The sequence below is a fragment of the Onychomys torridus genome, chromosome 12, assembly GCF_903995425.1.
Source record: "Onychomys torridus chromosome 12, mOncTor1.1, whole genome shotgun sequence".
NCBI classification, from domain to species: Eukaryota; Metazoa; Chordata; class Mammalia; order Rodentia; family Cricetidae; genus Onychomys; species Onychomys torridus.
Genome location: NC_050454.1, coordinates 3,392,378 through 3,417,115, shown reverse-complemented (window position 1 = coordinate 3,417,115; position 24,738 = coordinate 3,392,378). Strand labels below are relative to the sequence as shown.

Below are 24,738 nucleotides of genomic sequence, written 5' to 3'. Positions count from 1 at the left end.
GGCCCAGAATAGCCTTGCCAAGCATCTTAAAGGTTTTCAGAGCTAGGTGGAGCAAAGCGGGCAGGCTTCAACTGGAGGATTCGTCTTACGTTCCATGGCGGTTATTTTGTTTTCCAGGTTAAAAATAAGAAATCCTCTGATTGTTTTGGTATTTAATCTAATCTTTAAGATAACGTTCACAAGCAAAGGCTACTTACCACCTTCAGCACAGATGGGAAGGTCGTCCAAATCTAGAAGCTGCTTCAGAACACTGTTAGCCAGAGTATGTGGGAGGGGTGTCCTGTGCATCAATTACTCAAGTATTAAGGAAAGTATATCTATTTCCCTTCATTCAGTATTTACCAATATTGTATCATTCCTTTAAGCAGTTTTTAATTAAAGAAATAAAATATTATAGGAAAAACTAAAGTCCCCATAGCCTGCCTTCTTCCTTCAACACACACACACACACACACACACACACACACACACACACACACCCCACCCTAGTGTTCTGAGACCACTTCCAGACAATGTGGACCTAGTTTGCTATTTGGTAATGATTTGGTTTGGGTTTTTTGTTTGTTGTTGTTGAGTTTTGTTTTGATTTGTTTGTTTGTTTCTAAGAGAGTCTTGCTATGTAGGTGCTCAGGCTAGCTTCAAAACCACAACCCCCCTGCCTCAGCCTCCCCTTCCAAACCGTCATTCTGAGATTGCAGCCCTGGACTGTGACACCCCGCAGCTGCCTTAATTTTAACTGCTCTCTGGAGTTCCACTGTGGGTCATGAGAGTAAAAGCTAGTACTGAGACGTTGTCAATGGGAATGTAAACCACCCCAGGGAGCAGTCTGGCTATGCACAAGAAGCTGAACGTCTGTTTGTGGACTCCCTGACCCAGCCGGTGCCTCTCCATCTGCACCTGGAGAACTTACTGTACCCAAGCTTGAGCATGGGGGTGCCATGCGATGTCCTTATTACACAAAATGAGACTGAGCTGAGTCTTATAATGACACTTTAAAAAGATAAAGTGGTGGCAGCTCACAACTGTCAGTAACTCCAGTTCCAGGGTCCTGGATACCCTCATACAGACATACCTGCTGGCTAAATACCAACACACATGGGAAAAAAAGGCATCAAAAGACAATGTGGATGAGACTGTTAAATGCCACTGGATTGTGTACTTTAACATGGTTATTTTATGAATTTAACGTCCATTGAAATGTTTAGGGCTCTTTCAACTTAACAATAAAAATTAAAAAGGGAATTTTCAGGGCCTTGTGCCAGCGACATCCAACCCAGTGGATGACTGGGATCTTGCCTACAAAAATCCTAAATTCTCAGAGCATAGCCCATGTGTGTAAAGAAGCTTCATAAAGCAGGGTGTGGTGGGCTAGCCTGTGATCCCAGGACTCAGGAGGTAGAAACTGGAGGATCTCAGCAAGTTTGAGGGCAGCCTGGGCTACACAATGAGTACCAGTCCAGACAGCTACATAATGAGACCTTGTCTCAAACAAAAGAAAAACCTTCATAAATAATGAGTCAGATCACTTTAAGACTGGGCAGATAGATCCCTTTAGCTAGCTGATCCAACCTAATGCCATGTTTTAAATTGCAGTGTGTGTGTGTGTGTGTGTGTGTGTGTGTGTGTGTGTGTGTTCATGCGAGCCCCAACACTCGTATGGAGGTCAGAGAACAGCTTGTAGGACTCTGTTCTCTCTCTCCACCATGTGAGTTCTAGGTATTTGTTGTGCAACAGAACTTTTCCTAGGGAGACAATATACATGTCTCCTCATCCCAGATAGGAAATGCACAACAGACCAAAGTCATGATACCACCAACGACCAATTTGGCAAACCAATAAGTTTTATTGGGGTTATTTACAGAAATATGGGTTATAGAAATATGGGTGAAGGGTTGTTTACAGGAGCAGGAATGACTCACAGACAGCAGTGTCACCAAAGCCCACCCCAGCATGGGTGACAGCTCATGAAGCTGAGACCCTGGAGCGCACTGCACAGCCTGCATGTAGCTCAATGAGTCAGAGATTGTCCTTTCCTGGTGCCTCAGTTGGTTTAAGCCTCTTCCAGGCAGCTCAGCTGTTTTCTGCTCTTTCCAGGTCTAGTCTCAGAGTCTTTGCAACATGGCTCTGCCACTCCGGCAGGGAGGAGCCTAGTGAATCTGGTCAGTTTCAGGGACTTCCTGAAGCTGTTTAGAATTGTTAGTTCCTGTTTATAGAGCTTGCCTGCAGGATGGACTGTTTCAATCTCAGAGGAAACTGTTACACAACAGTAGTAACTGCCTTTCCCCAGAGTCACTGTGCCAGTCTCATTATTATTATTCAAAAGACAAAAATCAAAGACTTCATAGATTAATTAGTTTCATCAAGTTCACTCAGCCCAGTGTGTGACAGAAAAGAAACCACGGCTCTCAGGAACCAACTGAGTGTTCTCTGATCCTGCCTTACCCACTCCCTCTGCTGTTTTGCACACTCTTAACTTGGAAGAAGGGCATGAATCTTTAAGCCTTGGTTTCTTCTGGCACATGAACTTCATTAGCTCTTTAGAGCATGGAGCAAGTAAGTGGGAATGGCCACTCAGCCCAGCCAACCAGAGTAGATTAAATGGAAACATGTTCATGGGAGAAGGAAGTGAGAAATCAAACTGCTAAAAGCAAAGTTAGGGCATCTTAGGGTCAGAGTTTCCTAGTGAATTTCCTTCCTCAATGAAGCCTGTAGGCCCCTGTGTCCAGCATCAGCCCCAGGGTAGCCCCTCCAGGCAGCTCTGACCACTTTAGGCTTCCTTTCCCTGCCTGTCTGCCAGGTCTCAGCAACTCCAGATGCCCTGCCTTGGCTTCCTCATGTTTTCTCCTAAAATGTGTGCTATTCTTTACTGATTTCAAAGGTCAAAATGACAACTGTATCAAAAAAACACGAGGAAAAAAACCCAGAAAAGTAACTAACAATCTCTAAAGGAGCCCCACACAGGGGCTCCCTCTCAGACCCTGGACTAGGCACAAACCACATCCAAACACCCATTTTCACAGAGAAAGCCTTTATTAAATGGGGAATTAAAGTTTTAAAAAATGCTGTTTTCTGACTCAGGCAGAAAACCAGCAGCAGATAACCTTGCAGACGCCATTTTTAAGAGGAGGAAAAAAGGGAGGTCTGTGTTAGAATGGGCTAAGATGCGGTGGTATGTCTTGTTTGGGCATGTTAGTTACATGAACTAAAGGGGGCTTTTAATTTCTGAGCTTCAATATTTTAATAGCTGGACCTTGGTGGTCAGCCTCAGAAGGCCCAGTGACCCAATAACGGAACAGACCTTGATGGCTAGCTTTAGGAATGTAATCTAACGGTTTTTAGCAAGGCAGAGGGAATGGAGGAGAAGGGCAAGGCCTGCCAGAGCCACATGTTCAAGCGAGCTAGCAGCCCTTCACTCTCACCAACCAGGCACCAGCAGTGCTAGGATTGCTGGCCTCTTTCAATCCAATAATCCATTTTCAAACATGATGCCAAGATGCATGTCTCCCTACTCCTTATCCGTGCACTGACTTCAAGTCTCCTGCGTGGAGTCCATGTTGTTCTGCTGACTCAGGACAAACTGTTTTTGTTAATTCCCCTTAGGAAATCCCATTGTTTGCTTTCAGCTCTGATGCAACTTCTTCTCTCTCTCAAGTGACGCTTGTCTTGTCTTTCCTGTCCGTGTGCGCCCTGCAGTTCACATCAAGTGCTGCTGTCTGCGTGCTTTTACTTTTCGTTCTCCTCTGTCGCCTTTGTCTTCCGTGTGAATCACTTTGATTTCCCTTTGTCTTTGGATTCTTGACAATAGCATACTCTGTGTCTTCTAAGGACTTGGTAACGACTTTTAAAGATCAAACCTCATCCCTACATTTTCTCAAGAACAGCTGGGTGGTAGGCAGTGTGTCTGATAGGTTTGCCCCAGGAAATCTTAGAGGACTGAGGCAGGGGTACCATCACTGACATTCCAGGTTAGAGCCCTGTGCCTAGCAAGTTTCTGGAAGATTCTGTCAGCTAACCTCTGCACCCAAGAAAGCTTAGCTTTTTGGTTGCCAAAGTCCCTTGGTGAAAGAATAACTTCCCTCAAACAAAGTATCTTTCAAGGTGAGAGTGAGCAGGGAGAGCCTGTCTGTGGGAAACGCAATAGCTTCCTTAGATATTCTAGACTATCGAAAAGAGTACATGATTTTCCTTACCACAATGCAGGTACTTCAGGGAGGAAAAAAATCTAATCCTTCTGTTCCCTCTACAACTGGACTATCAAACAAAGAACAGAATAAACAAATATGGTTTGTGGAATGCAGAAGAGAAATCTGTCTAACACCTGTGAGGTTACAAAAGGAAAAGAATGGACTCTTTAATGAAGAGCAGAGGCTCTTATCAAGGGACTGACTAAATATCCTTATGCACAAATACATGTACCTCAAGTCTATTATGATCCACAAATCCTAGCACTTCCATGCAATGTCTTATTTAATTATCCTAACAACTTTGTATCCTGTGTGTTATCCTCATAAAGTCTTATGAATATAAATAAACACTCATTATTGAAGGCACAGTGGGTCACACCTTTAAATCCTAGCAGAGGCAGGTGGATCTCTGTAAGCTGGAGGCCAGCCTGGTATACATAGCAAGTTCCAGGCTAGCCAAGACTACACAGTGAGACCCTGTCTCAAAATAAATACAATAAATACTCAAAGAGCAGACGAGTTTCACATCTAGGTCTGTGATGCCTGCCCTACATGTCCCCCACAATGCCAGAATACCACAGAGGGACAGCTCTGCATTGCACCTCTACTGTCTAACTAATGCATGTGGGTATTTAGTTGACAGGTCAACTCCCCTTCAGGACTTGCCCTGTGCATTGGACAGTTAGCTTTCTGAAGCAAGAATTTTCTTTTCATTTTGCAGTCACAGAGCCAGCAAAGAGCCTAAAAGGAAGTATTTCCTCAGCTGTGATTTGCTGATAAAAAAAAAAAAAGTTGAATGGAAGTGTGAAACTCTCGCATTTAGTGTGAACATTAGTAGAAATTGCCGATGACCACTTGAAGTGACACCTTTTTGCTGGCAGCCCCTAGAATTAAAGGGAGCCACCTGCTCCCTTTGTAACACAAAGGGGGAATGGATGCCAGAGCTAACAGCCTGGCACTCAGACCTCCTAACCCCCAAGAGAGTGGGAAGACATCCCACGCCCAGCTCTTAGCTGTCGAAGAGGGTCTGGACAACTGTGAACCAGGACAGGAAATGCCACGGTTCTCCCACCTCTTTCCCACTGAACTGAGTTAAAACTGTGTGTGGGCAGAGCCACGACAGCAATGAGGGTGCTGGGCAGTGAGATTGGAGCAGGTGACCCTGTACGGCAGAAGAACAGGCCTCCATTCTGAGCCCTGCTCATTGCCCGGAAGTCTACCTGCCCTGAAACTCTGCCAAGTCCTAAGTCAACCAGTCCTGCTCTGCTTAATGGAGTTGGACTCTTAGAAAATACCATCCAGGCACTGGCCTCAGCTCTCCAGAGAGGCAGCAAAGCCTATTAATCTGCATCCTGAGCAAGAATGCCCTAACATACCAAAGTTTTTCTAAACTTGGGGAGGTGGAGCTGTCGAGAGGAAATGGCTTTGCCCTCTGTCCAATTCTGAGGCAACCTGCCACCACCAGCTCTGAGAAACAGCAGTTTTGTTTTGGAAACTGGCACCCAGTGCAGGCTCACTCCTGGACATGAACTTGAGCCCCCCCCCCCCCCCCCCAGCTGCAGCACTTTACTTCCAGCCTCTCTGCCAATACCCCCTTCCAGCTGCCCCTGTCAAAGGCACCATTGTGCCCTCCTGGCATAGCAACAGAGCAGGGCTAAAGAGGAAGAAAACAGTTTCTGCCCATGGGATGTTCTTCAGCAGGTTGTGTGTGCGTGGCTCCAATGCCACATTCCTTGAGCCCACACAATTCACCAGAACGCCATCATCCCTGTCACAGATGGTGGCTCCTTTCCAGGCTAGCTAGCCCACCAGAGCTAGCTGTCAAAGAATGTGGAGCACACAGCTGGGAGATCAAGGCTGGTCAAAGAGGGATATTAGGACAAGAAACTGAAATGCAGCCTGTAGTAGGGTGCCAGAGTAAACCCTCAACTTCAAATCTCTGCACTGGAAGGGATTTTATTTTAACTTACACACTCAACAAAAGGGTCATTCTAGCACATTCTAGTAAGTGAGGCTTTGACCTCCTCCTGATTATTGGAAGGGTAGGAAGCCCGTTCATGCCTCGATAGCATGGACGTTCAGAACATTCTCCCTGATGCTGCACAAGAGTTGTGTGTCCTGTTCCCTACGATTGATTCCCTAGTTGGCATTTGGCACATTGCTTGGAATAAAGGAAATATATAGTATCTGTGGATGCATGAGTGAAATCCTCATTGCAGGCATATTATCATCCTCACTCTTCTGTGTGATTGTCTTTCATAGGGCTAATGATGTATCTTTTACATAGTATCACATTAGTTCACAACGAGCTGTATATTCCCAGTTCCTATATGCCTCTGTTTACAGATCCATAATTCTACTTTTTTTTTAAAGACTTGTTTTTTTGTTTTTGTTTTTAATTTTATGTGTATGCATTTTTGCCTGTGTGTATGTCTGTGTACCATATGTGTGCAGTATTCCTGGAGACCAGAAGAGGGTATCAGTCCCTTGGAACTGAAGTTGCAGACAGTTGTGAATTGCTATGTGAGTGCTGGGAACCCAGCCCAGGTCCTCTATGACAGCATCAAGTGCTTTTAACCACAGGGTCATCTCTCCACTGACTGCTCTTGTTAGAACACCCTACATGTTGTCTCATAGGTAACAGATCTCCTGCACAAGCTCTTTACATTGGTCTGACTTCTTGGTCTTGCCACTTGCATCTCATACAAGAAACCAGGAGGTTGAGAGAGGACAAGCACTAAAGAGAAGTTTGGAAGAGAAAGACCTTCCTTAGTTTCAAGTCAGTGTTTCCTCATGTGCATAATGAGCATATAAATACTGACACTGCAGAGTTAAACGGATTAGATATCAACTATTTGATGTGCCTGGTTCATAAGTTGCTAAAGATGATGTGCATTATTATATGTGGTGTTATTATCTTACTGCCCACTACAGACATCAGCTCCTAAAATCATATCAAATAGCCTCTCCAAACACAGGGCAAGCCATTGCCTGTAAGATTTACCTACACACCAGACCCATTTTTGTATGGAGACAGGTAGACTGTCTTCCCAAGTCCGCTCTCTTCACTCAATGTAGCATGGTTTCTTCCCTTACAATACGTAGCAGCCTCTGAAAGCATTCACTCTTGTTCTTCTTTAGTGAAAACAAATACAGTGATTTCCTGGCTGCTTTTCTTACACTCAGAGTGAATTCTCTAATTCAGCCCTAGGCCCTGCAATAGAAAGCTATGAGCTTCCTTTTGGGTCTGTTTGTCTCTGCCTATCAGTTATCAAAGCCAGCCTGCCTGCTGGTGCCTCTCTTCCCGACTCTTTCTGCTGATACTGTTGTATCTTGCGATTGGCTAGATTTGGAGTATTTCCACCTTAGAACACAGTTGCTCTTTGGTCTGTTTTTCTGGAGACCTTGCTGGTGAGAGCTTAGCAGTACCTGTCTCCAACACTGACCTGAGAAAGCACCTGGGGAACTGGGTCATGCCCTATTTCCATTCCATCCCTAGATCTAGCGTAGATGCTTGATGAGGGAGTGAGTGGTCTGTCTTCTCTGACTCAGCAGCCAGCCTCCCGTGCCTCTTCCTGTTGTGGGGTGCAGAGAGTGGTACTTTAGTCATGATCAGAGGATTACTTCCTGCAGACTAGGGTTACCATTCACATCTCTCCCTGTCATGGGCATATAAGTCCACTTAGCCACCACTGTATTCATCTAAAGAGGTTGGGCAGATCCATCTGGGAAGATTTTGTCAGTGGTCTTCATGGAACAGCCTGTTTTCCATTTTAGGAAAACAAGGATTTCTCCACAAGTTCTCTGCTTTCCATTCACAGGTAGTTATGCTGAACACCCAAGGTTAGATAGGCCTGGGTCTGTGGAGGACACAGAGCTGTGTGCAACACTGTCCTTACCTTCTGTTGAGATTCATGTCTCTTGGGGGACATGTGGCAGAACAGACGCCATATCCAAATCAAAGCAATGGAATGCAGAGAACTGCTTACCTGCTAGACCCTTGGAAGAGTTGTGAGGAGCCACTGCATCTCAGGCAGGTTGGGATTTATCAGATATAAACAGTCCCCAACTCTTTGGCCACACAGAACAATGTAGTCTCTGTAGCAGGCAGTTACCGGGACCCAGCTAACTATCAACCGCAGCTATTATCTTCTTTCCAAACCAAAGAGGGCAGACCAGTTAGGGTCCGGTCTTCCCCAGAACCCTGATATGCTCTCTAGGCTGCCGAGCCAAATCAGCAAGGACCCCTCCCCTCCTGCCCTCCGCTGGCTGTCTTCTGCCAGGCTCTACAAGACCTTGAGACTACACAGGGAGACTTACTGGAGCTCTCTCTGCTTGACTCTTATTGGTATCCTGTTCCCTCAAAAGAGAGACACGGGAGGGGAGGGTTGCCCAGGCTTATGTCAGTTCTCCACCCCTTCCCCTTCAGGCTGGGTCTGAAGTGGTGAAGGCCAGAGGTGAGAACCCAGTTAAAGGTCAGGATGTGGTCCACCTCAACCTCAGCCCTCTCCTACACTGCAATTGAAAGACCTTTTCTATAGATACAGCCCAGTATTTTTCCCTCAGCAGCAGCTCCTCCCTGGATTTTGTCACTCACTGGGAAAAGGCTCAGTATCAGCCTCAGATCCTGAATCCCAAAAGGAAAAAGTACCGGAAATTTATAGATTACCCCCCCCCCCACAAAAAACCCATGAGATATCTCAACTAAAAGCAGTAACACCTTCAGACAAACCGGTAATTAGAAAAAAAGGGGACTGTTGAGAAAGTTAAGGAATTATGATTGCCATTGAAGAGTGTCGATGGCGGAAGTAATTTTAAAGATACATAGTATTTACAGAGGGAAAGAGAAAATCCGGGTCTGCTGTAGAACAATTCGACATGCATGCCAGAACCTCTGTGCTGGGTGCATTTCTCTCCCTATTTTCCTGCACCTTTAGAAATACCCATATAAAAAGATTAAAACAAAGTGAAAGAGGGGGGCAGAGTACCCTGGAAACCCGGGGAGCCGGAAGATGAGAGCTGGGAGGAGCCCCCAGAGCTCTTCAAGGCTGAGCTCCACCTCCTAACTCCCCAAGCTGACCCAGCCCAGTGGTGGGTGGAGCCTCGATACAAAAACAGTCTGCTGCCAAACTAGAGAAAAACCTGCCTGCTGGTGGTGTGGAGAATCCAGGTTAGGGATAACGCAGCCTAAAAACTGAAAGAGGTCGTCAAATAAATAGATTCTCTGTCTCCGAGGACCTGCTCGACAGGGTCCTGGTCGACAGGGCTTGAATGCAGGAGGCCTCCCCTCTCTACCTTTTCAGGTTACAGAGCGGGGCCTGCTGCAGGGTGCATGATGCTCTGCCTTCCTCCCCTCTGATGCTGTCGACCCCCTCAGCGAAGACGAGAGCTGGGAGAGACTAGGTTCAGCCCAGAATTGCAGAGACCCGGGGCGGGGGTGGGGGGCGCGGGAGAGAACACCACTAATCCTGAGCTCTTTAGTAATTTGCTCATCAAGGACTGTGGCCTCCTAACCTAGTCTACGTAACCTACACAAGGACCTTCTATCCAGAACCATCCGGCTCTGAAGAGGTCAGAACTGTGGGTGCTGGGGCCTCGATTCGCTCCAGGGTAGGAGCTGAGCAGGCCTCTAGCTGTAAAAGCTGGGGCAGTGCAGCCCCAAGCAGGGCTCAGGAGCCGAGCCTGAGAACCCCAGCCCAGCTCAGGGCGTCAGGAAAGGGCCTCCAGGCTGTCCCTGGAGCCACGCGGGGGGGGGGGGGGGGGGGGGATGACGTCATGGAACACGGAGGATTTAGCTGGGGAACAGGCCATGTCCTGTGTTCCAGATAGGCCCACAGTGCTGCACTCCCAGCTCCACTTTCTCAGACTCAGTACAGCAAGCTTTGCATCTTCACGGAATTCCGAAGGAAATAGAGACAGGAGCTAGGAGGCAGGTGTGCAGAGGAGCGGCGGTGTTAAACTGCTCCAGCCAATGGCAGGGAGCAGGCGGAAGTCAAATCATGCAGGAGTTAGGGATTGCCTCTGCTCCCACCAAAACTCCGTCATCCCCACCTTCATTTTCTAGTTGACTGCTTAAAGCTCAGAGAGATTAAGAACCAAGCCAGAAGAATCACACAGCAGTTTTACAAGAGAGCTGGGATTTAAATCCCTCTGTCTCAGAGCCCCAGGGTGGGTAGAGACTTGAGAGTCAAACACCTCGGGAATCCTCCCACGCCTCCTGTTTACACCGGATAGAGAATGGAAGAGGACGGACGGTCTACCAAGAGAAGACAGAGGAGGACTTCGCTTCTAGGGAGGCAGCAACAGTGAACACTCGTAGCAGGTTATGGCAGCAGACAGACAGAGGACACATAAGGCTGCTGGCAAGGAAGAGAGTTGCCTATTTGTCAAGGAGAGTGCTGGTGGTCTAGTTCTTTGGTTTTGTGGGTTGTTTTTAAATAAATCTGGCCTAGAGACGGGATTTCATAACACTAATGTCTAAGCCCTTATAAGATAGAACAGCAGTGGGAGATCCAGTTATTCAAACAACAGCTGCAAGCTGAATTTTGCTGTAAATCAGCATCAGCTTCACCACCTCATCTCTAGGGTGGAACTTGGCATCAGTGCTGGCATTGGCAACCTCTGGCTACATTTGTGCAATGACCTTGAGCCAGCGCCTCCACCACCCGCTGGGGCAGCAGTGGTATCTCCTCACCACTAGGATCCTCGGTGAAGGCCAGCCTGGTGCCTGAGGAAGTCTGGCCAAGGGTAGCTGTGACTATTACTACTTCTCAGAAGGGAAGAGATTTCAATCAACAATGAATAAATCGAAGTGCTGTGGAAGTTACTCCAACCAGGAAGGGAAGTAGCCATCGGATCTAGGAAGAGATGCAGGAAAGGAGACAATTCCAGACACAGAGTTAGGAAAGCCCATTCTGAAGTGCAGACAAGTTTTGGCACAGTGAACCAAAGCCTAAATTCCTAATTAGCAATAGCCTAGGAAGGGTGGGCCAATAAGAAAACTTTCCAAGATAAACTCCCAACACATCATTAAACACATTGAGAAGGGAAAGGGGCTCTTGTTATTTCCAAGTCACTGTGACAGCAGCAGAGGGGCCAGGATGCGCATGCGCTAAAGGGGATACACAAAGACAAAGGCACCATGTAGCCACGCCCAGGAGGAACTGTGCAAACAACACCTCCGACATACAAGCCTGGCTCTGGGAAGCTGCAGCTGAGAACATGATGTGATATGAAAAGCAAAACAACAAACAGGAACAGAATGAAATGTGGAAAGTATAGTTCAGTAGGGCTCTGCCATTCTGGACATTTTTTTCTTTTCTGTATTGCTAGTGGCTTTCTGCTGGTTAGTATTTATAAACTTGACATAGGACTGGGAAGGAGAACCCACAATAGAGAAATTGCCTCCATCAGATTGGAGGGCTGGTCTGTGGAGTATTGTCTAGACTGAGGTTGATGTAGGAGGACCTAGCACTTTGTGGGTGGTACCACCCATAAGCAGATGGTCAGAATTGTATAAGAAGGCAGGCTGAGCAAGCCCTGGGGAGCAAGTCAGTAAGCAGCACCCCTCTGTGGCCTCTGATTCAGTTCCTATTTCCAGGTTCCTCACTTGAGTTCCTGCTCTGAGTTCTTTCAGTGATGGACTGTGATCTGGGATGTGTAAGCCAAGTAAACTCTCCTCCTGGGCTTACTTTTGGTCAGTGTTTACCACAGCAACAGAGTATCAAACTGGATCAGGTCCTAAATTAAATATGGGGAAACATGCTATCATCCCCGCCATGTCTAAGGTATGGCAATGGAGAACTTAATGGCCTTCAAAAATTCACACACTTTTGAGTCCAAGTTGTAGGAAATTCTCCTGATATTCAGAAGTCACTCTGATCCATGTAGAAAACAGGAGATTCTATCTCATGAAAGGCAAAGAGACTAATGTCACATTGCTTTCCCAAAGACAGAAGGGGTTACAGTGGAAACTATATATTAAGGCACTTCTTTCTAGTCCCTGGGAACTTGAGTCAATGATTGACACCCACGCACAGATAATATAGCTGACTAAAGATAGATTCTTTTATTACTTTTCTGATAGAGGTTGTCAGGAAATCATTTAGAAAATTCAATGTGAACTTAGCGTAGTGTCTTCTGTTTTGACAAAAACAAAAACAAACAAACAAAAAACAAAATCCACAGAATGGAGGTCTGCAGACCTGGATTTCCATCCTGCTTCAAGGTAAGGGCATGCGCTCTTAGGTCCATCCCATCTAAAGCTCTGTGACGCTTCCTTAAAATGCAAGTGGGCTGGTAGGAGCAGGGTCCTGAAGATCCTGCCTCAGTAAAGCACCTGCATGCTAAGGTCACCACTGTACCATGTGTGATGTGTTACACTGACCGAGGGGAGACTTGATCCCTGGATTTGCCATTATATAACTTAATCCCCCAAATGATAGAAGAGCTGTGATGAAGGTCACAGGATGATGGTCTGATTAGACTGGAGGTTGGACTGAGAACCGGATGAAATAACTTAACATAAACACAAAGTCCTGTATCTACACTGTATTTTTCAATCCTGCCTAAGCTCGAGAGAGAGGAACACATAGTAAGATGAGAATCAGAGTGATTGAGAGATCCCATGCCAGTGGAAGTAGTAGTGTCATCATTTAGCTTCAAACAAAAGAGCTAATGAGGCTCAGACCACATTAAGGAGAAGAACAATGGTAGGTAATGTGTTACACCCTTCCCAGTGCTTTGTACATGTCTTGTTTTATGGGCATGATAATGTGATAGAATTCCAGCCCCAAGAAATAGTCGTGTGATTGCCACCTGTCCATGGAATCCTGTTAGTGCTATTGTTTTTTATGCCAGGGATAGTACCAGGTAATAAACTCTGCTGTGTGCAGAATAGAACAGTCAAAATAAGAAAAGTCTGGAAAGGAGGTTCAAAGTGCTGGCCACACTCAGTCCAGAGATTGCACAGCTTGATGAATGAGAGGAGGAGAAAATGGTTGAATATTCCCTTGAAGTCTGAACATTGTGTGATGCCATAAGCATACTCAGCTTCCCCTGTCCCTCCGTGTTCCCAGATCCACAAGGAAAGCAGCCATCATGGCCGAGGGAATGGTGTGGCAATAGTCAATGAGTTTCTTGGGATTTGGAGGGTTTTAGTTTTTGTTTGAATGGGTTGTCTGTTGGTGGTGTTGGTGGTGGTTTCCTTGTTGTTGTTGTCGTCTGTTTGTTTGTTTTGAGACAGGGTCTAGTGCAGCCCACACTGGCCTTGAACTCACTATGTAACCGAGGATGTCCTTGAACCTCTGACCACCCTGCCTCTGCCTCCTGAGCACCATGCCTCCTGTGCCACATGCCCAACATATGCATTGCTAGGGATGGTTCTGTTCATGCTAGGTTGACATCCTGCTCCCTGAGCCCCAGCCCCAGCCCCCACATACACCGTGATAATGATGATCCTCTCTCTGTGATGTGCTTACTGGACTGGCTGAATGCAAGGAGGAGGAAGGCCATGCCACCTAGCTCCAAGAGGGAGGATAGGACCAGTGAGGAAACCACTTAAGAGAACGTTGAGAGGATCCAAGCACCCCAATGGAGAAGTGTGTCCCCAGTTATCAGAAAAGCACACTGTATTCTTGTTCTATGGTTGGGACAAGTCAGAAGGCAACAGCATTGATTAGGAACTTCAAAGAGCTCAGGTGGTGAGTCACTATGAATGGTAAAGAGTGCCAACTCTCTCTTCCACCTCTGGCGAAGACGCTGAACGTCATATTTCTGGGTATTTTAGGTCATTTTCTGTTGTTCCTGAACACCGCAAACTGGGGGAAGAGTAAGTAACGAAAGTTTAGTTCTTACCGTTCAGGTTCAGGGTCAGGGGCTGCATGTGGCAGGGTCCTTGGCTCCCAGGGGCCCTGCGGTCTGGAGGCAGCACAAGCACGCTGTGGTTTCCTCCCCCTTCCCACAAGGCTAATAAGATCACAGGCTCCATTCTCGTCTAATCCTAATTAGGCCCCACCTCAGAATACTGAGACAATGGAATTAACCCACCATGAGCTTGATGGAGGCAGCCAGACCATAGCAGCAGACACCCCAGGTGGCAGTAGATGTTATTGTACGCTTTCAGCTGTTTGCCCTTCTTAAAAGAAGCAAACTAAAAAAATAATAATAATAATAAACCCATGGAGTTTATAGTCAAATTCCACAAATGTGGTGCTTACCTGTCCATTCTTGGGCATAGGACATCTCTTTAGATCCTGTTCATTCTTCTGTAAATGAAATAAATCACCAGTAATCCCAAGGAACAAGAATCAAAGCTAGTACATTTTTTTTTTCTGTGTCAGTAAGCATCATGCCAAAATAGGATTTACAGCTAGGTGACGCACACAGACAAAGCCCTCCAACCATTCAGACCCCGTGGGGGATGGGGGTGGTAGAAACTAGGTAAGGAAACTCAGCTACATCAGCAGGCGCTTGTGCCAGGGCAACACTTAGGAAGCTCTGAGAGACAGGCACATTGGAAGTTCTCCCAAACCTGAAAGTCTCGCACTTCTCAGCAGGCAGAGGGAGCGGGTAAAATAAAGGAATAAAATGAAAATAGTCTTTTGTTGAGACTCTACCTAATGTTGGCTTCTGGACCCAGTGACACAGCAGATCCCCACTGTGATTAGGAATCATCCAAACTGAGGATATGAGTTTGGCAGCTGCCTTGGTCTAATTGCATCCCCAAGCGTTACTAGCCCTTTGGAAGTTTTGTGCTGTCTTTTCCTAGAGCCAACCAGGACGAGACGGCTCCATCCCATGACAGTGGTCAAAGCCTTAAGTGCCAGATATTCCCCTGCTGACTGACAGTGGTGGGGTGGCTGAGGACCCGCCACACCCTTTAAGAAGCCCCACCATGCACAGCCCCACCATGATCTGCTTTCTCTCTGCTTCGTAGTGTGACGGAGTTGAGGTGGACCTGAGCAATATCTTCCTGGAAGGCATTGCCATTCTTAACATTCCCAGCATGTACGGAGGCACCAATCTCTGGGGAGAAACCAAGAAGAACAGGGCTGTGATCCGGGAAAGCAGGAAGAGCGTCACAGACCCAAAGGAGCTGAAATGCTGTGTCCAAGGTAAGCAAGCATGGGGAGAATTGCTCTAGCCATTGCTCCAGCGACAGTGCTGGCCAACCACACAGAACCTGCAGCAGGCTTGATGAGCTCCCCCCAACCTCTCCCCTCCACCAGCTGCCAAGGACCTGGTGCTCTGGGAACAGGCTGACTCATCATCCCTGGGGGTGGAAAGTTTACAATCTAATTGAGAAGGCAAGATTCACAATAAAGGAACCCTAAGCGATAGTCAGTAGGCAAACCAGGGCTCCATGAGGTTAGGAGTCAAGTTCTGCTTCCGCCGTGGGTACCAATGTCTTCCGGTGTCTACATCCAACAGTTCTCAACCTGCTCTCAACTCCCAGAGCAACATCAGACCCCATCCATCACTCCTTCCCCCGGGAAACCCTTCGTCCTCACGGCTTCTAGAACTCTACTTGCTCCTAGTTTTCTTGGTCATCCCACTGCTCACCACTCAGTCTCTCTTCTCTCTGGACAGTTTCCAGTCCAGCCACTTCTGATCACCTGGATCGAAGCCACTGTCTTTCTTCTTCTGAATTACTAAAAACCCTTCTCCCTGGATTCCTTCTTCGGCTGGTGCTATACATAATGTGGGCTCACCAAGTGCGGTGGTGTGTACCTGTGACGCCAGCGCTGGAGAGGCAGAAGCAGGCGTGTGAGGCCAGCCTAGGCTATTTACCTAGAACAACCTTCCAAAACAGTCTATTCTCACCACCACATAAAGACAGACTCCTGAAAAAATGTCCCATCATGACACAGGCCAAATCCTGTACTGACTCCAAGTAAAATGCCAGCGGTCTTAGTGATCTGTAGCCTCAGGGGTCTAGCCTTCAGCTAGCTCCCAGACCTCTTCTTCTGCACGGAGTCTTCCCCATCACTCACTCTGCTTCTGCCACTTGTGCAGGCGGTTTGCATGAACCAACTTGTCCTTTCCAGAAGAGCCGGAGAGTAGGTCTAAGAGGCCCTTAGTTTGTATGCTTTCTAAGGTGTCCTTAAATGACCTTCATCCCAACCCTTATCAGTCAAGGACTTGGTCAAAGCACCTGGCTGCTGATTCCCCTAAGGATTATTTGGCTTTCATGGTATCTTAGTTGCCTGGAGAGTGGAGGGTGAGAAACTGGGATGGGGACATTGTATGGGTACTAAGAGAAGATTGGTTTCTAGTCCAGGTATTGCTACCAACCCATTTTTAGGTGGGGGGAACCTCAGTTTTCTTTGCTGTAAAACCAGCTTTTCAGGTAAAATCTTCTTAGCTGGGTAGATGGGGGCTGAACAAGAAGCTTGACTCCTTAACCAGACTTGCTTTGTGAAAAGGATTCCTGGACTCCGGGCTACCTACCATTGATGGGAGGGGGCTACCTACCATTGATGGGAGATGGCTACCTACCATTGAAGGGAGGGGGCTACCTACCATTGAAGGGAGGGGGCTACCTACCATTGAAGGGAGAGGGATACCTATTATTGAAGGGAGGGGGCTACCTACCATTGAAGAGAGAAGGCTACCTATAATTGAAGAGGGGGAGCTACCAATCATTGTAGGGAGGCTACCTACCATTGAAGAGAGGGGGCTACCTACCATTGAAGGGAGGGGCTACCTACCATTGAAGGGAGGGGGCTACCTACCATTGAAGGGAGGAGCTACTTGCTTATTCCACGTGGATCATCTATATTCTCAAGCAAGCTAATCAAGAAACATCCTCTTCATACCTCTGTCCTTTCAAAGAGGACTCAGGAATTTTTCTCTCTTGCCCTCTTATGCCCCCTTTATTTCACACAGTAAACTTTTCAATTTGTATGAATTATTAAACTGAGTAATTCATTCCTCTTTCCTCCCTTAGCAGGGGAAGTTGTGGGTGCTAGCAGAGTAAGGGAAATACTGGAGGTTGCATAAAGTTCCCGGCACCCCACCCCCCATGCTCCCACTTCAACCCCACTCTCACCTCCCAAGCACCCAGCTCTATCAGAGCAGAGAAGGAACTAGCAAAGATTGAACCCTCTCCCATATCCACCCTGGGGCTTGAGGAACTCTCCTAAGATCACATTCTGTCTTAGGGTTCAATGTCAGCTTGCATTTTTCTCCTGAAGTGTCTGATCTTACATCTGTCTGCTCTTTAAGCAAAAGTAAACTGTTGGTCGCTCTTAGCGACAAACCCCCTTTCCCATCCCCAAAATGCACTTTCAGAGCTGAGAGACGAAGCACTTCCTGTTCTTCAGCAGGAGTGTGAGTGGATCAAAGGAGAGGCCCTGGCCTCTGGACTTCACAGAGGCTCAACTCTGAGCCTTCCTCCAGAAAGAGCCATCCTCCCATCAAGTTGAGATCCCAGTGGGAAAGCTAGAGATTTCCCTTCACTCCTGGGCTCCCCCCACACTCTGCCTCTCACTAGTATGTGGTCTTGTGGATTCCTTGCACTTTCTTAGCTCTCCATCTTTCTTACCTATAAAACAAGCAACCTGGAAATCTTATTTTGAGACTTCCCACGTCTCCAAAAACTGACAATCAAGGTTAGGTCTATGTGGCCTCCTTGAGCAGAATTGTATGTGTATTTTTTCTTCTGTGTGTTTGTCCCAGGATTTCTAAGGGGGCAGGGAGCTCTCTGCAGGTTCTTCATACATCGAGATCCTTGACTCCTTGGCCTCTCTTTGGGACTGGAAGAGAGGGAGAAGACGGGGCAGAGTGTAAAGAGAAGGGTCTCATCATAGGAAGTACAAGAGGGAAGAGTAACAGAATGCTTATGCCAAATCTCATAACCTCTCTCATGGGAAAAGACCCAAGTAAGAAGGTCGCTCAGGATTAACATGGAGTGAGTTCTATGATTACACAGTCTGCTGAGAAGGTATCAAGGGTGCAGGGAACCTGCAGGTGGATAACCTGGGTTTAAATTTTGACTTTTTCAGTTTTATTAAAATTTGAAAATTATCCCACCTTCTCAGCTTCCTCATCCACAAATTGGGCATAATAACACCTAGTTCCCTGGCTTGTTAAGAAGATGGTGGGCGTAAAAGTGCCTGACGCAGTATGAGCTCAAACTTAAAGATAACTGTCCTCCATCCTCTTCCGAGCATGCAAGTAGGGATCTGGTTTTGACACTTCAGTCTTCAGCATGCGCCACCAATGAGAAAGAGCAACGCTCCTACAGAGTTCCACTAAACCTTGTCTCAGCGCAGAAAACTCACACAAACGATTGTAGACTGTACCCACTGCCCCCCCCACCACCGATTTCTTAGATCACAAGGACAGAGGCTAGGGATTATGAATCTCTGAAGCCCTACTAACTGTCCCCAAGTATCAAAAACTAAAAAACAAGGGGCTGGACAGATGGTTCAACAAGTAAGAGTACATAATGATGCTCTTTCAAAGGACCCAAGTTCAATTCCCAGGACCCATATCAGGTGGCTTATAACCAACCACCTGTACCTCCAGTTCCAGGGGACCTGACACCTCTGACCTCTATAGGCTTCAGCACTTAGCCACACACAGATATACAGACACACACTTTAAAATAATAAGAAAATAAAAGTTTGAAAAACGGAATGCATTAGATAAAAGAGAAACTCATGGCATCTGTTATCATTAGTATTTGTATCAAGGATGGTCAGGAATAATCTTTAATTTTTAATTTTTATATTCCATTATAGCCTGCAAGTAATTTTATGCAAATGAATATAATCCTAACCAAAAACCTATGTAAAAGGTTATGTGCCTAGCTAAATATCCCTACTTTAAAATTGGAAATAAAACTAGTCAGTTTATAACCAGAAGTAGCATTGGAACAAAGACCTGTGTCCATGATTCCAAACCAGCCCTTAGAGGATATAGAAAATATACTGAAGAGACTTCTGTGTATGTTGTACAAGCCAGGTTTTCACAGCATGGGTGGCAGGAAGATGCAGTCCAATAAGAGGATTCAATCTACTTGGTGACACTCTGATCCTCTCCCTTAATGACTCACCCCTCTAGAACCCCCAACACAGAAACCAACTCTGAATTTCCTGGACACTGAGCTTTGCCTCAGCCTCCCTAGAAAACTGGTTGTAGGTTGCCCTGAATTATAGGCTGCATGTCCTCGTCATCTCTTTCCCTTGTCTGTCTTGGAAAACGAAGGAAATACATTCCACAGACACCTGAGATAGTGGGCCCTAAAAAGGAGGCAAACTAAAGTCGCATTAGATAGCCAGCTTTATTCGGAGCATCGGACAGTTTATACCCTGAGGGTTACAAAAGGTCACCTGAGTAGAGTTCGTATGGGCTCAAACTGTATACAATCACAAGGACAAGCTACACATGGCAAAAACATGTTTTTCCATAGAGGCACATGAATAGCAGCAGCTGAAGTCAACTCACTCCTGTCTGCTGCACCTGGGGGGAGCATGAAAACACATTCCAAGAACAGTTCTGTGTTTTGAAGAAACTGAGGTCGACCTGCAAGACGTGTCTTGTTTTCTTGGAGTTTTCTCACAAGCCCCCAGAATTCTCACGTGATTCCATTCTTGGACTGTGTTTCAACAACCTTTGTGTCCTTTGCACAGCCTACTACCCCAAAGGGTGTAGCGTGTCCTACAGAAGTTGTTGCTGCAAGAAGAGAGAGGATGGAATCTTGCCTTCAGTCAGCATAGTGGGCAATAGACTCTGCAGGAAGACAGGATCAGGCAGGAGGCAAAAATGATGAAGAAAAAGTCTTAGAAAGCATTATGTGAATATGGGAACTGTTAAACGTTCTCTTGACAAGTGAGATGTGCTAGCCATCTTTAAATAACTCACTCAAATGCAGCTTATAGGACTTGCAACTGAGAATCTGTGTGGAGTGGAGGGGCCTCCTCACCTCCACCTATGTGACCTTACAATCTCACCAATTTCAGCACTTGACCAAAGAGAACCATAATGGCTCCTCTGGATTGTTTCAAGGGTTGAATTGGATCATCCTTGTAGGGCATTAGCAGCACCTAGAACTCAGTGAGGCTGTGACCAACAGCCATTGCTGTTGCTGCTCTGTGTTAAGTGACACAAAGGGGCCAACTTAGAAAGTCTCTCTTGACTTCTTTGGAAATTTGACCTAGATTTCCCTAAACCACCCATGGCTCTAACAGTCTGCACCTCTTGGGTTATTACTGGGACAGTACTTAAGTGCATTTGGCTGTTGCTGGAGGGCTTAGGAAGACACCTGAGCAGACTGCTGTCCAGACAAGCAGGGGGAAGCACAGGGTCTGGTAGCCAAGTGAAGCACAAATCTGGGTAAGTGAGTGAAACTGGAAAGCAGAGTCCTTGGAGTTCTGCCATCCCCTCTGGCACCAGCCCAAGACACAATGAGAGACTTCCTACACACTTTCTCATAACCCTCAATCCAGTCTTCAGTCCGGAGCCAATGGTGAACTGGCGATAAGTTACCCCACTGCATCCCCTGGCTATCTCACGTGTGGCTTCTCTATCAGTCCCACTTGAACCACAAATAGAGTGTTCTAGACAAAGTTCTAAGCCAAAATCTCTCTAGACTATGAGCAGGTAATAATTTCTCCCAGTAAACAAAGCAAGGGTCAGACACTTCTGGTAGAGAGTTTACTTTGAGTAGTTTTTACAGCATTACAGACAGGCTTTCTGTCAGATCATTCAACATCCATGCAAACACACCTACCAAGCACCAGGCACTAGAGCATGATGGGGAATAATGACTTCCCCAGCCCCTAGGGGACTAGCACAGCATGGCCTCCATAAGATAACCCTGCAATAAGACACATAGAACTTGGATAAGAGCTAAGAGCTGCATGGCTTCCAGGTCTGAATGAGTCCAGCCTGCCAGTGTAACATTCACAGGCACACCCATGGCCTCCCTAGCCTGGTACTCGAGCCTGCTGACCTAAGCAGTCTCCCAGCCCATGCGAATCATCCCTCCTCACAGATTCAGAGGCTCTCTCTAGGAAAGAGAAGCAAACCCTAGTACATCCCTGCCCCCAGGCTTGCAAGATCACAGGGTTCTTCTGCTCTTTGGACCCTGCTACTTTGCAAGCATGGATGGCTTGCTCATGTGTGCATGGTGCCTTATGGGTTTTCACCAACCATATGACGAGTGCCCTGAATTCCAAAGCCAGGGCACAGATACCGTCCAGCCATCTCAAATGTTGATACTGCCAATTGGGAAACCACAGCTAAGTTGAGACTCAGAAATAATGGTGAGTCTAAGTTCATGATTTCTTGTGGCTTTCTTCCCACTTGTAAATAAAGTCATAACAGAGGAGGGCCCAGTAGGTTCAGAGATGGCCGAGGCTTTCCCTAATTAGCCTAAAATGGTACATTTCATGGGGGTATACTGCTTACTTTTTGTTTCTGAGACAAAAACACTGACCAGAAACCAACTTGGGAAAGGAAAGGGCTTATTTGGTTTGAAGGTTACTGTTCCTCATCCAGGGAAGCCAAGGCAGGAACCTAGAGGCAGAAACCGAAACAGAACCATGGAGGAGAGCTGCCTGCCGGCTTGTTCCCCAAATTGTCCAGGACCACCTGCCCAGGGATGACACCATCCATAGTGGGCTAGGCCTTTCCATACCAATCATTAATCGAGCAAATGCCAGCTAACATGCCAATGGGCCAGTCTAACAGAGGCAGTTCCTCAGTTGAGCTCCCCCTTCCCAGGTGACTCTAGTTTGTGTCAAATTGACAAGAACTAGCTAGCTTAGATGATCTCTCCTGTGGGTTGGCAGAGAAGGAGGCATGTGAACTCCAAAGGGCCTCTGGAGTACTAGGTGTGTGCACTGGGACTCTTCTCGGTGCTGGAAAATCACCATGGCAACATGTGTCATCTTGTTAAATGTTTGCAGGCCTACAGAAAGATTTGACTTTGCTCTGCACAGGAAATCACAGCTCTGCCATTCAGCCTTAGCAGCCCACGCTGGCATCAACAAACCCCAAACTAGTCATTATTTTCCCCTTCTACCCATGGTTTTTCTCCTCTCCTCAAGCCCACTGCCACCCCACAACCACATGTCCCCTGCCTGGTTAGTGTCTCACCTGGTACCCAAGCCAGATGCCCAAGATTCCGCCTCAAAGCTACCTGGTCCAACTCTCCTGCGATTCCTCCTTCATAGGCCATCTCCCTAACTAGACTGGGAGCTCCTGAGGGAGCTCCAAATGTCATGGTCCCTGTACTTGGCAGAGTCTCTGAGGCCTCAGATGGGTTTCTGCGTACTAGCTGGCCAAATGCACCCAGAGCCAGGGCACAATGGAGTGATAAGCTATGGGGCTGTTGTTTTTTAGTTGATCTATCAGCAAAATGGAATCTCTGTGAATGATGCTGGCACACACAAGGTCCCAGGACTTCTCCGCCAGTGACAGCTTGTGTTACAGCCTGGGAAGCCTGCCTCTGACCTCCCCCCTAAGCCCTGTCTATTCCCAACTGACTCTGTCAGGCAGAAACCACGGTCAGTGGGAACTCACAGTGACCACCAGGGGTTGCCCCTCTGGATTCTGCAGGTAAGGCCTGGTGCCTTGTTTGTTTGTTTGTTTTAGGCCACACAAAGTAGTTCAGTTGAAACTGACTTTTCTATGTAGTATTGAAACTCTACAATCACAGATCTCTTTAAATTTTAGTGATCACCTTGTTCTCTAGATAAGGAGAAAGAAATAGCAAGGGGAAGTGGATTGCCCTTAGTCAAACCTGGATTGAAATATAGGTCTTTTAGCCCACAGAGAACCTCCGTCTCCTAGGGCAGCAGATATTCTTCTATAATAAGACATGTAACTAGGCTTTGTGTGCCAGAGACTCCAATGTAACTTCCCAATTCAGCTCACTTAGCATAAAAGTGGCCCTGGAGAGTAATTAAATAAGTGTGTGGGTCTGTGTTCCAATAAAACTTTATCAACAAAAACAAATAGATTGTATTTGGCCCTCATACCATGATTAGCTAGTTTGTGCTTTAGAACCCCAAATGGTCCATGAACCAAGAGGATAGGCATCATTTGAATGCAATGCAGACTCTCAAGGCCCACACAGACATGCTGGAACAGAACCTGCTTGCCCACGGCCTATAAGAAAGACTCTGTTGCTTGTCCTGGATGATCCACTCCCCCTTCCCCCCAAGAATGTCATGATGAAGTTTTGTATACTAGAAAAATGAGGTGTGAGGAGGTTAACCAACCTGTCCCAGGTCAATTGGTGGGTCTGTAACTAGAGTCTGAGTTCTAACATTCCAAACATGGGATGCTACACACCAAATAACCCACCCTAGCTAGTTCCAGCCTTGTCACTTTGGGCTGGCCCTGCTGGAAATCGAAGGGAAGCAATTGGTCTTTGGCTGACTTTGGAGCAGAGAAGATTCCAGCTGGGGCTCCTCCCACCACCCCTAGCTCCTGAGAGCTGGGAGGGGCTGGTGAGGTGGAAATGTTCCAGGGAGGCTGCTCACCATCTGTAGAGGGAAACCTGCTCTCATGGGTTCAAGCTGGAGCTGAACTCTAATCTAGCTTGATTCCTGCCCACAGCCATCTGCCTCTCACAATAAAAGAGGGACTAGGGAAACTTCACCCTTGACGAGCAGGTGGAGCAGCTAGTCCAGATTCTCTGACAGGACGAAACACCTTGTTGTTTCGTTTTAAACGGTGCTGTTCCATTGCGTGCACCATTTTGGTTTCCAAACCTGTCACTGTGCTTGGCCACAGCTTTTAAGCCACTCAATACTGGGCACTTCCTGAGATCCACCCCCACAGCAAAGCACCATGCTGGCCGCATGCCCAGACACTGTTGTTCAGATTTCTTGGCTAGTTTCTATTTTGTGTGGGGACTGTGTATGTCTTAGTCAGTTGGGGCTGCTGTAATAGAATACCATAGGCTGAGTGGATTAAACAGCAGAAATTTCTTTCTCATACTTACGGAGGCTGAGACGTCCAACATCAAGATGCCAGGCAATTTAGTTCCTGGTGGGGGCCCACATCCCAGCTTGCAGCTGAACACCTCTTGCTGTATCATCAGTCACATGGAAAGCTCCTCTCTATATACCTCTTTCTCTAAGAATTTACCCTCATGATGTCCCCAAAGCCTGCTCTCAAATTGAGAGCCGGTGCTTCAACATATGGATTGGAGGGGGAGGGGTGGGGCAGACACCGACATTTAATCCATAGCAGTATTTGATCTCAATGTTTTTGGACAGTCTCACCATGTAGCCCAGGCTGGCAAAGGACTCTTTAAATGCTAGGATTACTGTTGTGAGCTCTCAGCCCTCAGAGTTACGGTTTAGTCAACTAACAAATAACATGCTGGCCTGCCGTTTAGTGAATACCTACTTTGGAAACAAAAGACTCGGACACAAAAGATTGGTGTGATTTATTTCACTATTTGATTTTATGTCTGAGGAAGCTGAAACCCTGTGGGATTAAAAGACTAGGGTGAAATCATGTGGACAGTGTCTAATCAAGCTGGACTCACACATGGCCTCAGGTACTGAAGAAGATCCAGGTGCTGCAG

At 46.9% G+C, this 24,738-nt stretch overlaps 1 protein-coding gene across 6 annotated transcripts in view; it reads left to right on the top strand.

Moving 5' to 3' along the window:
• Dgkg (diacylglycerol kinase gamma) overlaps positions 1–24,738 on the top strand; it is a 200,951-nt gene that overhangs the window by 152,291 nt on the left and 23,922 nt on the right. For all 6 annotated transcript variants that reach the window (XM_036203478.1, XM_036203477.1, XM_036203475.1 and 3 more), the window contains one exon: positions 15,121–15,298. In XM_036203478.1, coding sequence (XP_036059371.1) covers positions 15,121–15,298 — 178 coding nt within the window. The remainder of the gene's footprint in view (positions 1–15,120; positions 15,299–24,738) is intronic.